Consider the following 14746-nt stretch of genomic DNA (forward strand, 5'->3'; position numbering starts at 1 on the left):
AAAGACGGCACAGAAGTTTTTGCCAACTCTTCTCTCAGTTAACCAGAAAAATAAAATTATCCAAAAGTATTCTGGTCATTACACTTTTATATAATGCTGCTCTCCCGGTGCAATAGTTTGGTACAAGAAGAAATACATTTAAAGGTATGGGCTTCATGTGAAATCAAGGGGGAAAAAAACATAAATAAGTGCAATTGTGAATTACCTCTTTATCAAGATATGACAATACTGACTCTGTCTCATTCAGAAGGGCAACACTGCATTTTCCCCTGTTGAAAAAGGGAAAAAGTGAATGAATGTCAGAAAGGCCACCTCACCTTCACATCGATGACATATACAAAGTCAGGAATATTCAGAATGTAAAGTTACTATTAAGAAACTAGATAGCAGTTACAAATATACGTAAATGTGTACACTTAGACTCGCTTTACAATCCTGGTGTTGTAGAACATAAAAAATAAGACTGTTTTTGTAGGCATTTACTGCGAGGCTAACCTGTGGAAGGAACTGTTGTTAGGCAGTAAATTTTATGACATAAAACACTTCACGGGTATTTTCTAATTATTACAGAAAAAAAAAAAGGAGTACAATGAAACCTTCGTATTAAAAGTGAGTTTCTGAATCTATAAAAAGTTAATATGAGGTGATTTTATACAAGGAGTCTTTAGACAAAGACTTCACCGTGCAAACCAGTACCTAAATAATCTTCGGATTTTTTTTTAAGTAGCCACTGCATATGAGGACCTAAAAATAATATACATTCATCAGGATTAACTAGCTTGCCTTTATTGACCTTGCTCTAAAACCTAGTTAAAATTTAAATACACTGCTATAAAGTAGGGGGCAAAATAAAGATCTACAGATTCAAAGACCTTGAAGTCTGATGGCATTTACCTTTGATCACAGCCCTTGGTGTGAGTTTGAAAACGAATGTCTATTAAAAAAACAAAAAACAGTCTTGTCCAGACTTGAGAAAAACTGAAGTTATCCAAGTAGAGGCATTTATTACAAATACGTTTTCAATTATCCTCACTATCTTGAAAAATTCTGTAGACCTACAAATTTAACAGGAGAAATTTGGTAGACAATTCAAGTTACAGATAATTGGTTAGGACTCACAAAATATTGTTTAAATGCCATAATGTTATTTGATTTTGTAAACAAAAGTCACTTCTTGCTCCCCACAAAATAACAAGCAAAAACAAATCGTCACATATACATTGAATGGGAAGCTAAAAGAGCAGGCTGTTGGAACACCAGAGTGAAAAACAATTCAAAGGAAAAGATTACCAAAAGCAAAATAAAATGTAAAAAACACTAACACAAAGGTCAAAAATTACAGTTTACCGAACATTTTCCAAATGTATATTCCTTAAATTTAAAAAAGTTTAACCCTCATAAAAACATCTTTTTCTGGTAACCATCTATAGTTAATATAACTTCAAAAGACTTCTGAGAACATGTGTTATTTCCATATTATCTTCTCAAATCTCTAACTTAGCGAGAGTTATAAGGGTTTTTGGTTTTTCTAGTATATTTTATTCATGCAAATTACTGAAGCAGAAAAATTAACATTACTTCGGAGCATATAACAACACTCACAGTCAACAATTACCTGACATGCTCGTGGAAAGGACAGAATAACGAGCAGGGAAATTGCTCCGCTGAGGTTTGCACGTCTACAGCTGTCACAGAAGAGCTTCTGTGACCTGTGTGTGTGCTCCTAACACATGCAATGTGCATAAGTGGGTTTCCAAAAATAGGTTTCGTCTAGGTTTTTTTTTTGCCTCTGCAACAGCTGACAAAGCAGTATTTCTAACATTTAATACTTAATTACCTAGAAGAAATAAAATCTTGTTTTTTAAAGGTCTCTAAAGCCACTTTTTTAAGTGCAGAGGAGCAAAAGCTGAATGTCATCTTAATAGATACCACTTTCTTCAACACTCACTTGAATTTCAAGGGTTAACAGACACTGAGAATTTACACAAACAATACAGCCTACTTAAGAGTTTCTTCCATACTGTCAGAAATGACAAAAGCATTTAAACTGAATCATCAAACCACTATTTTCATATTTATATTAGGAGATAAGAAAACACTGGTTATGTACTCTTTTAGAGATACAACAGGACTGCAAAATCACGAGGATACCTAGCCAACCTAAAATACAAGTTATTTGGGTTAATGTAGCTTTTATGCAAAGATGAAAAAAATAATATATGATTTTTCATCTGTAAGTTTTCTTTACCGCAGCTATGTATTTTTCTCCCAAATTAAAAATGAAAATCTGAGGGGCACCCGGGTGGCTCAGTGGGTTAAGCATCCGACTTCGGCTCAGGTCATGATCTCGTAGTTCATGAGTTTGAGACCCACCCTCAGGCTCTGTGCCAACAGCTCAGAGCCCGGAGCCTTCTTTATGAGTCTGTGGGTCTCCCTCGCTCTCTGCCCCTCCCCTGCTCACGCTCAGTCTCTTTCTCTCAAAAATAAAAAAACATTAAAAAATTTTTTAAAAGGAAAATGAAAATCTGATACTTAAAATATTCAAATACATATACTCACAGCTAACAAAGCAGGAAGTTGAGTCAGAATTATTTTATGAAGTAAATATGAATATGTAATTAACAGATGTACTACCACGCCAAGAGTTGTTGATAAAGGTAGCTTAAAAAGAGATGTAAAGAGCTGGCTTCCTTTATGCTGAACAAATCTTGGCTCACAGAAAAAGAAATAGGATGAATTTTAAGCTAACCCCAAACTAAAGGAACCATTAATAAACGGTGAATATAGATAACCCAACTGATTTATGCTGAATCTCAAGCAATGACCCTAATTGTGCTCTTCCACCATACTTTAGTCCGTAAAGAACAAAGATACCCAAACATGACGATATAAACATAAAACACATCAAAGACCTTAATACGAAGAAAAATCACTCCAGGCCTGTATAATTATTTATGTTGCTTTTCTACAAGCAACTATATACAGTAACACAGAATTTTTCACTGAAAAAGGTTTTAAAAACATACTCTGTTTGCTTCAGAAACTGGGCAGGGTGTTGGGACAGAGAGACATGTGAATAAATAATTATGACACAACGCAATCCTGTTTAATGGCAGGTTCTGATCAGCCTATCTGCTTAACAGGATGTTCAGTATACTCCCACAGATTCAAAAACCACATGCAAAAGGCGCACCCAGGTTACAGATTTATTTAAAGATGCTACCTATTCGTATACATGAAAGAAGAAGTTTAAATTAGCATCCATTTCCCCAGTGCCTAAAGACTTTCGGTTCCATACCACTCCAGCTTGTAGAATAATAGTGCAGGACCACCAGGGTCCCTGCTTAGGAAAATGAAAATTTCTTAGTGTCACACCAGATTTATTGAAGCCGAACATCTTGGGGAGGGATCGAGAAATCCTCGTGGTTAGGAAGAATCACCAGGTGATCCTTAGTCAGATTTACTGAATCCAAAGATCTCAGGGAGGGATCAAGGAATCTACATGGAAAAACAAGCATCACCCGGTGATTGTTAGGCATAATGAACTTGAAAAACCCCTACTACAGATGCAGAGTCTGACTAAACTTTCCTTGTTCAATGAAAGACAATAGTTTTTCATGATAGAAAGGCATTTTCTCAATGGCCTTATGAGTCTTACAGTTGTTCTGGATTCTGAACATTTTCTCATATTGAAAACAATGCTAAGTTCTGTGATTGGAAATTCAGCGAACAGTTTTAAACAGTATTTAATCCAAATTTTTAAAAAATGAAGTTCAAAGATCCAAAATGCTTTCAGAAAATGATATTTCACAACAGCAATACTGTAAAATAGGACAAAAGGAGATTCAAAATTCTGAATGAAAGGACTCCCAAATCAAAATTTAATGCCTAAAAAAATCAGCAGCTAAGTGTAGAAAACATTTTCAAGATAAGCAAGGACTAAGAATTTTTTACATTTTAGAAGACTAATTGAAAGGAAAGGCAAAAGGGGCACCCGGCTGTCTCAGTCAGTAGAGCATGTGATTCTTGGTATCAGAGTCATGAGTTCGAGTCCCACATTGGGTATATATCTTACTAAAAAAATAAAGAAGAAGGAAAACAAAGGCAGAACAATTATTAAGTCCAAGGAAAACAAAAGGCTGTACAAGAAAGAATATGTGGGGAATCCTTACATGTTCGTAAAATACAAAGACTGATTATTAACTTAAAGAAAAATTGTGATATATTGGAAACATGAGGGAAAGGAAATAGAGAAGAGAAAGCAGAAATTTCTACAATTGAAAAAGTAAGAGTAAGCAGTGTAAGAGAGGTATAAATGCAGGAAAATGACTATGCTGGGGGGACTCTGCTTATGGCTGCTTTGGATATTATTACACAGCTATATACATATGTTTGATTTTTAAAAATACAATTTAGGGGCACCTGGATGCTCATTCAGTAAAGCGTCCGACTTTGGCTCAGGTAATGATCTCGAGGTTCGTGGGCTCCAGCCCTGTGTCAGGCACACTGCTGTTGGTGTAGAGCCTGCTTTGGATCCCCTGTCCACCCTCCCACCCCCCCCCACCCCCGCGCCGTCCCGGTCTCTCTCTGCCCCACCCCTGCTTGCACTCTCTCTCTCAAAAATTCATAAACATTTAAAAAACTCTAACATAAATCTTAAAAAAAAAAATACTATTTAAATTTAAAGTAACAGGGGGGATCCTAATTAAATGAAGTGCATAAATTTATATAAATAATATATATACCAAGGAAGCAAAGATTATTTACCATGACTCTATATTAGGTTTTCTAAACCCTGGCACTATTTTTTTTTAATGTTTATTTATTTGTTTTGAGAGAGAGAGAGAGAGAGAGAGAGAGAGAGAGCGAGCATGCACACACAGGGGAGGCGCAGAGAACCCCAAGCAGGGAGCCAGACCCATGAGACCATGACCTGAGCTGCAAAGAGTCAGATGCTTAACCAAAAGAGCCACGCAGGCGTCCCTCGACCTTGGCATTATTAACACGTGAAGCCAGGTAATTCTTTGCTGTGGGGGGCTGTCCCATGCACGTACGGTGTTAGCAGCATCACTGGCCTCTGCCAGCTGGATAACAGTAGCTCCCCCACACGTAGCTGAGACAACCAAATCTTCCCAGACTGTAATGAATGGTCCCCAGGAGACAAAACTGTCCCTTGTTGAGAATCACTGGTCTGCATTATAGAACTGATGAACCATGGGCTAACTATATCTTAATAACAAACACATAAGGACTGTGTCATAGAAGTGATATAAATGAAAGAATATGATTTTATGGATCTTTAGACTATAAAAAGAAGGACAAAAACAGAGAAAGAAATCTGGAATCCTTCAAATACTTCTATTTAAAGATACATTTTCTAATACTTCTTTAACAGATGTTAAGAAATAAAAACTAAAGAAGGCCAAAAACAAAAACAAAGATGATTCTGCAAAGACAAGTGACACATAGTGTTTTGAAAAACTCATTCTATTCTGTCTGTGGTACGTAGAGAATGCCAAAGCAACAAAGCGTTGGCATGATTCTGGAGATTTGATAACAAATATAAAACAAACTACAAAAAAGGAATTCAAGGGTGAAAAACTCCTTCTCTTGGTGCCACTTTTCCCTTTTATAGCTAGGACAAAGTGGAATGTCCAAAAGAAGGCAGTAGTTATTAGGAAGATCCTCTTCCCTGGGACAGGATGACAAACTGTTTTGATTACCAAGGCCCTTCCACAACCATGCAGGATAACACGTAGAATATATGCTTTTCGGCACTGGGACTCTGGTCGGAGAAAGAAACACTTCAACCCACAGAGGATAAAATGATCCTTTCAAAGTAAAGATTTTCCCATACAAAGACAACATTCAAGAGAAAGTGTGCTTTCTCACATGGGCTTTAAAATGTTAAACTGTGGGGGTGCCTGGGTGGCTCCGTCGGTTAAGCGTCCGACTTCGGCTCAGGTCATGATCTTGCGGTTTGTGAGTTCGAGCCCCGCGTCAGGCTCTGTGCTGACAGGTCAGAGACTGGAGCCTGCTTCCGATTCTCTGTCTCCCTCTCTCTCTGCCCCTCCCCTGTTCATGCTCTGTCTCTCTCTGTCTCAAAAATAAATAAACGTTAAAAAAAATTTTTAAATAAATAAATAAATAAATAAAAATAAAATAAAATGTTAAACTGTGGGGCGACTTAGCCGGTGAAGCTTCTGACTTCCGCTCAGGTCCGGCGTTGGGCTCTGTGCTGACAGCTCAGAGCCTGGAGCCTGCTTCGGATTCCGTGTCTTCCTCTCTCTCTGCCCCTCCACCTCCCCACCCACCTCCTCAATAAATACACATTAAAAAGAATGTTAAACTGTAATACGATTTTTCTCTTCACTGTATTTTTTTTCTCACATCCTTCCACTAAGCAATCCTATGAGTTTACGCACCCTAATTAACTTCCTTATGTTAGTTTCTTAAGCAACACTACTTGTACTCTTCAATAGTATCATTTTCGCTAATTCAAATTGTTTACAAATAGCAATAAAATTGCAAAAAATCTAACATCTTAAAATACTGGCATAATAAAATGTACAGGAAGAAAACTGCCTTATTAGAAATTTTTTTAGATTCCGAATGAGTTAACATTAACAGCTAAACTGAAAAGAGTCTGTTAATTCAAGTGGAGTGCTATTTCATTATATAATTAAAAGTTAGCAGGTACTTGGGTGGCTCAGTTGTTAAGCATCTGACTTCGGCTGAGGTCATGATCTCACAGTTCGCGAGCTCAAGTCCCACAGAGAGTAAGCTGGAGCCCGCTTCGGGTAAAAAACGAGACCCACTTCTCTCTCCTCTCTTCCCCTGCCCCTCCATCACTTGCACCCTCTCTGTCAAAAATAAATAAATAAATAAATAAATAAATAAATAAATAAATAAATAGATAAATAAATAAATAGATAAATAAATAAAAAGAAATTAAAAATAAAAGTTGGCATTACTATTTTTCAATAAACCTAAGTCTTTTAAAAATTGTTTTCTCGGGGTGCCTGGGTGGCTCAGTTAAGCATCCTACTCAAGTCAAGTTCTCGCAGTTGGTGCTCGTGAATTTAAGTCACTAAATTTAAGGCTCTCTGCAGTCAGCTTCAGATCCTCTGTGAACCTCTCTCTCTGCCCCTCCCCTGTTTGGGCTATCTCAAAAACAAATAAACATTTAAAAATAATTGTTTTCTCAAGTTGCCTGGCTGGCTTAGTCAGTAAAGCATGTGGGATCATGAGTTCAAACCCACATCAGGTGTAGAGCTTACTTAAAAAAAATTTGTGGGGGGGGGGGGGGGGGGAGGAGCCTGGGTGGCTCAGTTGATTAAGCATCACATTTCCGATGAGGTCGTGATTCACAGTTCATGAATTCAAGCCCTGCCTCGGGCTCTGTGCTGACAACTCAGAGCCTGGAGCCTGCTTCATATTCTGTGTCTCCTTATCTCTCAAAAATAAATTAACACTGAAAAAAAGATTTTTTTTTTAATTTGAAAGAGAGAATGAGCAACAGAGGGACAGAGCGAGAGGGGGAGAGAGAATCCCAAGCAGGCTCCAGGCTCAGTGCAGAACCCAACACGGGGCTTAAACCTGTGACCCTGGGTTCATGGCCTGAGCTGACCTCAAAAGTTGGACACTCAACCAACTGAGCCACACAGTCGCCCCCACAAAAAATTTTTGTTTTCTGGGAATATGACAAAAAAGGCCTCAAGAGACCTAAATTTACAAATTACAAATCCTTTTACTTGAATCTCCCTGTTTTGATCAACACAGAAATATGAATGAATACAAAATCCAGAAAATATAATTAGGAGATTTTCATCTATTTTACTTGATATGACTTATTTTGTACATCTTCACCCAATCACGCACATGTGAAGGGACCTATGCCAAAGTTTATTCTTTGCAGTATTATTTTATTTATTTTATACTTTTTTTTTAATATATGAAATTTATTGTCAAATTGGTTTCCATACAACACCCAGTGCTCATCCCAAAAGGTGCCCTCCTCAATACCCATCACCCACCCACCCCTCCCTCCCTCCCCCCATCAACCCTCAGTTTGTTCTCAGTTTTTAAGAGTCTCTTATGCTTTGGCTCTCTCCCACTCTAACCTCTTTTTTTTTTTTTTTCCTTCCCCTCCCCCATGGGTCCCTGTTAAGTTTCTCAGGATCCACATAAGAGTGAAAACATATGATATCTGTCTTTCTCTGTATGGCTTATTTCACTTAGCATCACACTCTCCAGTTCCATCCATGTTGCTACAAAAGGCCATATTTCATTTTTTCTCATTGCCACGTAGTATTCCATGCAGTATGATTTTAACAGCAAAAAGCTAAAATGAACGAAGTATCTATTAATTAGGATTAAATAAATTAGACATATGAAACAACTCTAGAAAAGATGAAGCAGATCCTTATTATCTGATATGGAATTATGCCCAAGATATTTCATTTAAAAAGCACAATGTATAGGGCACCTGGGTGGCTTAGTCGTTAAGCATCTGACTTAAGCTCAGGTCATGATCTCTCCGTTTGTGAGTTCGAGTCCAACATTGGGGCAAGAGCCCCGCTTCAGGTAAGCTTGAGGCCCGAATCCAGTGAGCATGAGACCCGTTTCAAGTGAGCCCTACTTCCCTCTCTATCCCTCTGCCCCTCACTCAGTTGCAAGCCTCTCTCTCTCTCTCTGTCCCTCTGAAAAAAAAAGCACAATGTAGAAAGCAAGATGGAGTCACTCAAGATAAACAGTGACTTATGTCAAGCAGTGACACAAGCAGCCAAGGGTGTTACAGCTAAGACCAGATATCACTGAAACCACCACAGGCTGATGGCATCTAAAACTGATAACCAGAGCAAAGCCAAGAGAGTCTGGAAGAACTAAGAGCTGATAACAAGAAGAAACCTGCAAAGGCCCAAGACTGACTAAACTGTGTTTTCCTAATGTTTATTTATTATATTTTAGAGAGAGAGCAAGTGGAGGAGGGGCACCGAGGGAGACAGAGGATCCCAAGCAGGCTCTCTGCTATCAGCCAGATGTGGGGGCTCGAACTCCTGATCTGCGAAATCATGACCTGAGCTGAAGTCAGAGGCTTAATGGACTGAACCACCCAGGTGCCCAACTAAAACTCTTTAAAAAGGAAGGACTTCGCAGCAAGCTGTCAGACTCTCCAGATGCTGAGCCTTCCATGATCTGACCACATTAAAAAGGCAACTCCCGAAGGCTATGCCTGACTGATCTGTGACCATAACAGAGATGCTCCACTGGTTGAATGAACATAATACACAGTAAGCACCAAGAGCTGACCTGGATGGGACTGAGGCCTGATCTCAACTACACACTCACAGACTGACTTTGCATTTGGTTCGTTAACTTCTTTTTTTTTTTTTTTTAATTTTTTTTTCAACGTTTATTTATTTTTGGGACAGAGAGAGACAGAGCATGAACAGGGGAGGGGCAGAGAGAGAGGGAGACACAGAATCGGAAACAGACTCCAGGCTCTGAGCCATCAGCCCAGAGCCCGACGCGGGGCTCGAACTCGCAGACCGCGAGATCGTGACCTGGCCGAAGTCGGACGCTTAACCGACTGCGCCACCCAGGTGCCCCATGTTCGTTAACTTCTTTTTTTCTTTTTTTTTTCTTTTTTTTAAAATTTTTTTTTCAACGTTTATTTTATTTTTGGGACAGAGAGAGACAGAGCATGAATGGGGGAGAGGCAGAGAGAGAGAGGGAGACACAGAATCGGAAACAGGCTCCAGGCTCCGAGCCATCAGCCCAGAGCCTGACGCGGGGCTCGAACTCACGGACCGTGAGATCGTGACCTGGCTGAAGTCGGACGCTTAACCGACTGCGCCACCCAGGCGCCCCAACTTCTTATCCCTAACTGTATCTTGCTTGCTGTGTGACTTCGTATTGTGCTTTGCTCTGTGTGCCCTGTACTAAGGCAAGTTGAACACATAGTGAAATGTCACTGAGTTTGGAATCCTAAACCTGCTTTACAATTGTGTTTACCTTGCCGTGACTGAATAAAGCTGCACTATGGAAAGACACGACTCATACAGGAGTCATTACAGCATGCTCACAACATAGAATAGCATCACAATTTATTCCATGATTTACTACAGACACAAACATACACACTTCTTTGCTTCTATATGCATGAATTGTTTCTGGAAGCATATGTAAGATTCTAGAAACAGTGATGGGCCAGGGGACTGTACAGGAGTGAGACACTTTATTGTGTATCCCAGATTTTGATTTTGAACCATGTCAATATATCACATATCCCTCCTCAATGTTTAAACTTTGAATACATTTTTTATTATTTAAAAAAAATTAACATTTATTTTTGAAAGACAGAGACAGAGCACTAAGTAGGAGAGGGGCAGAGAGAGGGAGACACAGAATCTGCAGCAGGCTCCAGGCTCTGAGCTATCAGCAGAGAGCCTGATGCGGGGCTTGAACCCACAAACGTGAAATCATGACCTGAGATGAAGTTGGACACATAACTAAGTCACCCAGACGTCCCTCGTTATGATTTTTTAAATGCGTATTTTGAGAGAGAGAGAGAGAGAGAGAGAGAGAGAGAGAGAGAGTGAGAGAGTCCCAAGCAGGCTCCATGCTCAGCACAGAGCCCGACATACGGCTCAATCTCACGACCATGAGATCATGACCTGAGCCAAAATCAACAGTCTGCTGTCTAACTGACTGAGCCACCCAGGTGCCCCACGTTTTTCATTACGATTAAGTGTATGCTTTAATCTCCATCACATATTTCCCTCATTCTCCTACCCACCTCTCCTATGGTACCCATCAGTTTGTTATCTATAGTTAAGAGTCTGTTTGTCGGTTTCTCTCTCTCTCTCTCTCTTTTTTTTTTTTGCTTGTTTTGTTCCTTAAATTCCACCTATGAGTGAGATCATGTATGGTATTTGTCTTTCTCTGACTGACTTATTTCATTTAGCATTATATTCTCTAGCTCTATCCATGTTGCTGCAAATGGCAAGGTTTCGTTCTTTTTTATGGCTGATTCATATTCGTGTGTGTGTGTGTGTGTGTGTGACATCTTTTTTATCCATTCATCTATCAGTGGACACTTGAGATGCTTCCAGTTTGGTTATTGTAAATAATGCTGTGGTGCGTCTAAGTGGCTCAGTCAGTTGAGTGTCCGTCCAACTCTGATTTCAGCTAAGGTTGTGCAATCAAGCCCCACATCATGCTCCACACTGAGCAGGGAGCCTGCTTAATATTCTCTCTCTCCCTCTGCCCTTCTCCCCCACTCTCTCTCTTTCTAAAATAATAACAACAATAATAATGCTGCAATAAACAAAGGAGTGCACATATCCCTTTGAATTAGTTTTTTTTTTTTTTTTTGTATTTTTGGGAAAATGCCCAGTAGTGAGATTACTAGATCATAGTGTAATTCTATTTTTAATTGTTTGAGAAATTTCCATACCGTTTTCCAGAGTTGGTGCACCAGTTTGCATTCCCACCAACAGTGCAAGAGAACTCCTTTGTCTCCACATCCTCACCTACACTTGTTGATTCTTGAGTTTTTGATTTTAGCCACTCTGACAGGTGTGAGGTGTTATCTCATTGTAGTTCCAATTTTCATTTCCCTGATGATGAGTGATGTTGAGCATCTTTTCATGTGTCTGTTGACCATCTATATGCCTTCTTTGGAGAAATGTCTCCTCAGATCTTCTGCTCATTTTTTAATGTGCATTACCTGTTTTTTGGGTGTTGAGCTGTATAAGTTATTTATATATTTTAGATCCTAACCCTTTATCAGATATGCCATTTGCAAATATCCTCTCCCATTCAGTAAGCTGCCTTTTGGTTTTGTTGATTTTTTCCTTCACTGTACAGAAGCTTTTTATTTTGATGTAGCCCTATAGTTTATTTTTGCCTTGTATTACCCTTCCCTCAAGAGACATATCTAGAAACATGTTGTACAGCTGATGACAGAGAAATTACTGCCTATGCTCTCTTCAAGGATTTTTATGGTTTCTGGTCTCAAATTCAGGTCTCTAATCCATTTTGAGTTTATTTTTGTGTATGGAGAAAGAACGTGGCCCAGTTTCATTCTTTTGCACATAGTTAGCTGCCCAATTTTCCCAACAGCATTTGTTGAACAGATTGTCTTTTTCCCATTGTATATTCACTCCTCCTTTGTCAAAGATTAATTGGCCATATAACTGTGGGTTTATTTCTGGGTTTTCTATTCTGTTCCACTGATCTTTGTGTCTATCTTTTTATGCCAGTACCATACTGTTTTAAGTACGACCACTTTGTAATATAACTTGAAGCCTGGAATTATGATACCTCCAGTTTTGTTATTCTTTTTTAAGACTGCTTTGCCTATTAGAAGTCTTTTGTGGTTCCATACAAATTTTAGGATTGTGTGTTCTAGTTCTGTGAAAAATATTGTTGGTATTTTAATAGAGACTGCATCAAATCTGTACACTGCTTTGGGTAGTACAGACATTTTAACAATATTTGTTCTTCCGACCAATGTTTACATCTTCAAAAGGAGGGGGCTGATCAATTTTCTGGTGATCCCGAGAACAACCACAAAAAAAATCTGCTCTATTATCCATTACCTTTGGATACCAGGTTACTCCCAGCACTCCTTCAAACCATATATGGATATACTATCCCCAACCATACCAATTCCTAAACCCATCTACTCCCATAAACTCTAATCTATTAACTATAGCTTTGCACTCCTGGAATACTCTTTTGTTAAAAAAACAACTCTGGGGGTGCCTGGGTGGCGCAGTCGGTTAAGCGTCCGACTTCAGCTCAGGTCATGATCTCGCGGTCCATGAGTTCGAGCCCCGCGTCGGGCTCTGTGCTGACAGCTCAGAGCCTGGAGCCTGCTTCGGATTCTGTGTCTCCCTCTCTCTCTCTGACCCTCCCCCATTCATGCTCTGTCTCTCTCTGTCTCAAAAATAAATAAACGTTGGGGCACCTGGGTGGCTCGGTCGGTTAAGCGTCCGACTTTGGCTCAGGTCATGATCTCACGGTCCGTGAGTTCGAGCCCCATGTCGGGCTCTGTGCTGACCGCTCAGAGCCTGGAGCCTGTTTCAGATTCTGTGTCCCCCACTTTCTCTGCCCCTCCCCTGTTCATGCTCTGTCTCTCTCTGTCTCAAAAATAAATCAACGTTAAAAAAAAATTTTTTTAAATAAACATTTAAAAATTTTTTAATAAATAAATAAAAATAAAAACAACTCCGCTTATAGATAGGCAATTATTGTTCATTTATTAGTCTCTGATATGTATAACCACCTAAAAGAAAAATTCTACCTTCAAACACTATTTGTTCTAGGTAAAACATGAATCAAAAAAAAAAAATTTTTTTTTCAAATTCCAGCTTCCGAAAGTGGATGGGGCACCTGGGTGGCTCAGTCGGTTGAGCACCCAGCTTCACCTCAGGTCATGATCCTGCGGTTCAGGAGTTTGAGCCTCTCATCAGGCTCGCTGCTGTCAGCACAGAACCTGCTTTGGATCCTCTGTCCCCTTCTCTCTGACCCTCCCATGCTTGTGCTTGCTCTCACTCTCTCTCAAAAATAAATAAACCTTAAAAAAAATTGGATGGAAAGGTCTTTTTCAATGGTGAATAAACTTATCAGAGTCACTCTGCATTTCCCAGTTTGATAACTCCATTTCACAAATAGACACAAAGGCACAAATCCCAGTACTATAAAGTGTTATTTATTTAGTGACCTAATTGAGAAAAGTTTAACAGCATTCTTTTTTTGTAAAGGTTTACTTATTTATTTTGAGTAGGGGGGCAGAGACTCCCAAGCAGGCTCCATGCTCAGTGTGGGTGGGACATGGGTGGGACTCGATCCCAAGACCCTGAGATCTTGACCTGAGCCAATATCAAGAGTTGATATCAAGAGTCAGACGCTCAACCGACTGAGCCACCCAGGCACCCCAACATTCTAACGGGGAAGAAAGGTAGTATTTTTAGAGTCTCAACAGAATAATAATGAATTAAATGACAGGCAAAGCCCATCCATTCATCGGAAAAATGGACATTTGGGCTCTTTCCATAGTTTGAGCCTCTGAAATTAAAAAAACATTTTTATGTTTATTTTTGAGAGAGAGAGAGAGAGAGAGAGACAGACAGAATGAGTGAGAGAGGAGAGACAGAGAGAGGGGGAGACACAGGATCCAAAGCAGGCTCCAGGCTCTGAGCTATCAGCACAGAACCCGACACAGGGCTCCAACTCACAGACTGCGAGATCATGACCTGAGCTGAAGTTGGCGTTCAACCAACCAAGCCACCCAGGAGCCCCAAGCCTCTGAAATTTTAAAATATAGTTGGCAATATTAAAATGTCAGATGTGCTAGGAGATGAAAGTCAAAGATTTAGCTTAGAACCAAAAACAGAAAATATGAGAAAAGACAGTAAACCAAGAACTCCAGGAGAGCTAACACAATAAGCAATGTAAGTACTAGAAAGAAAAAAAGTTTTGAAAGAAATGTTAGGAAAACAATTCCCAGGGGTACCTGGGTGGCTCAGTCAGTTTAGTAGCCAACTCGTGATTTTGGCTCAGGTCATGAGCTCACTGTTCATGAGACTGAGTTCCAAGTCGGGCTCTGCTGATGGCACAGAGCCTGCTTAGGTTTCTCCCTCCTCCTCTCTCTGCCCCTTCCCTGTTTGTGTTCTCTTTCTCTATCTCTCTCTCAAAATAAATAAACATTAAAAAAATAATAATAAAGATTTCC

General features: G+C 39.6%; 1 protein-coding gene across 3 annotated transcripts in view; it reads right to left on the reverse strand.

Moving 5' to 3' along the window:
- MTA3 (metastasis associated 1 family member 3) overlaps window positions 1–14746 on the reverse strand; it is a 223989-nt gene that overhangs the window by 95062 nt on the left and 114181 nt on the right. For all 3 annotated transcript variants that reach the window (XM_043604070.1, XM_043604069.1, XM_043604068.1), the window contains exon 5: window positions 206–269. In XM_043604070.1, coding sequence (XP_043460005.1) covers window positions 206–269 — 64 coding nt within the window. The remainder of the gene's footprint in view (window positions 1–205; window positions 270–14746) is intronic.

This window comes from Prionailurus bengalensis, chromosome A3 (genome assembly GCF_016509475.1).
Source record: "Prionailurus bengalensis isolate Pbe53 chromosome A3, Fcat_Pben_1.1_paternal_pri, whole genome shotgun sequence".
Classification (NCBI taxonomy): Eukaryota; Metazoa; Chordata; class Mammalia; order Carnivora; family Felidae; genus Prionailurus; species Prionailurus bengalensis.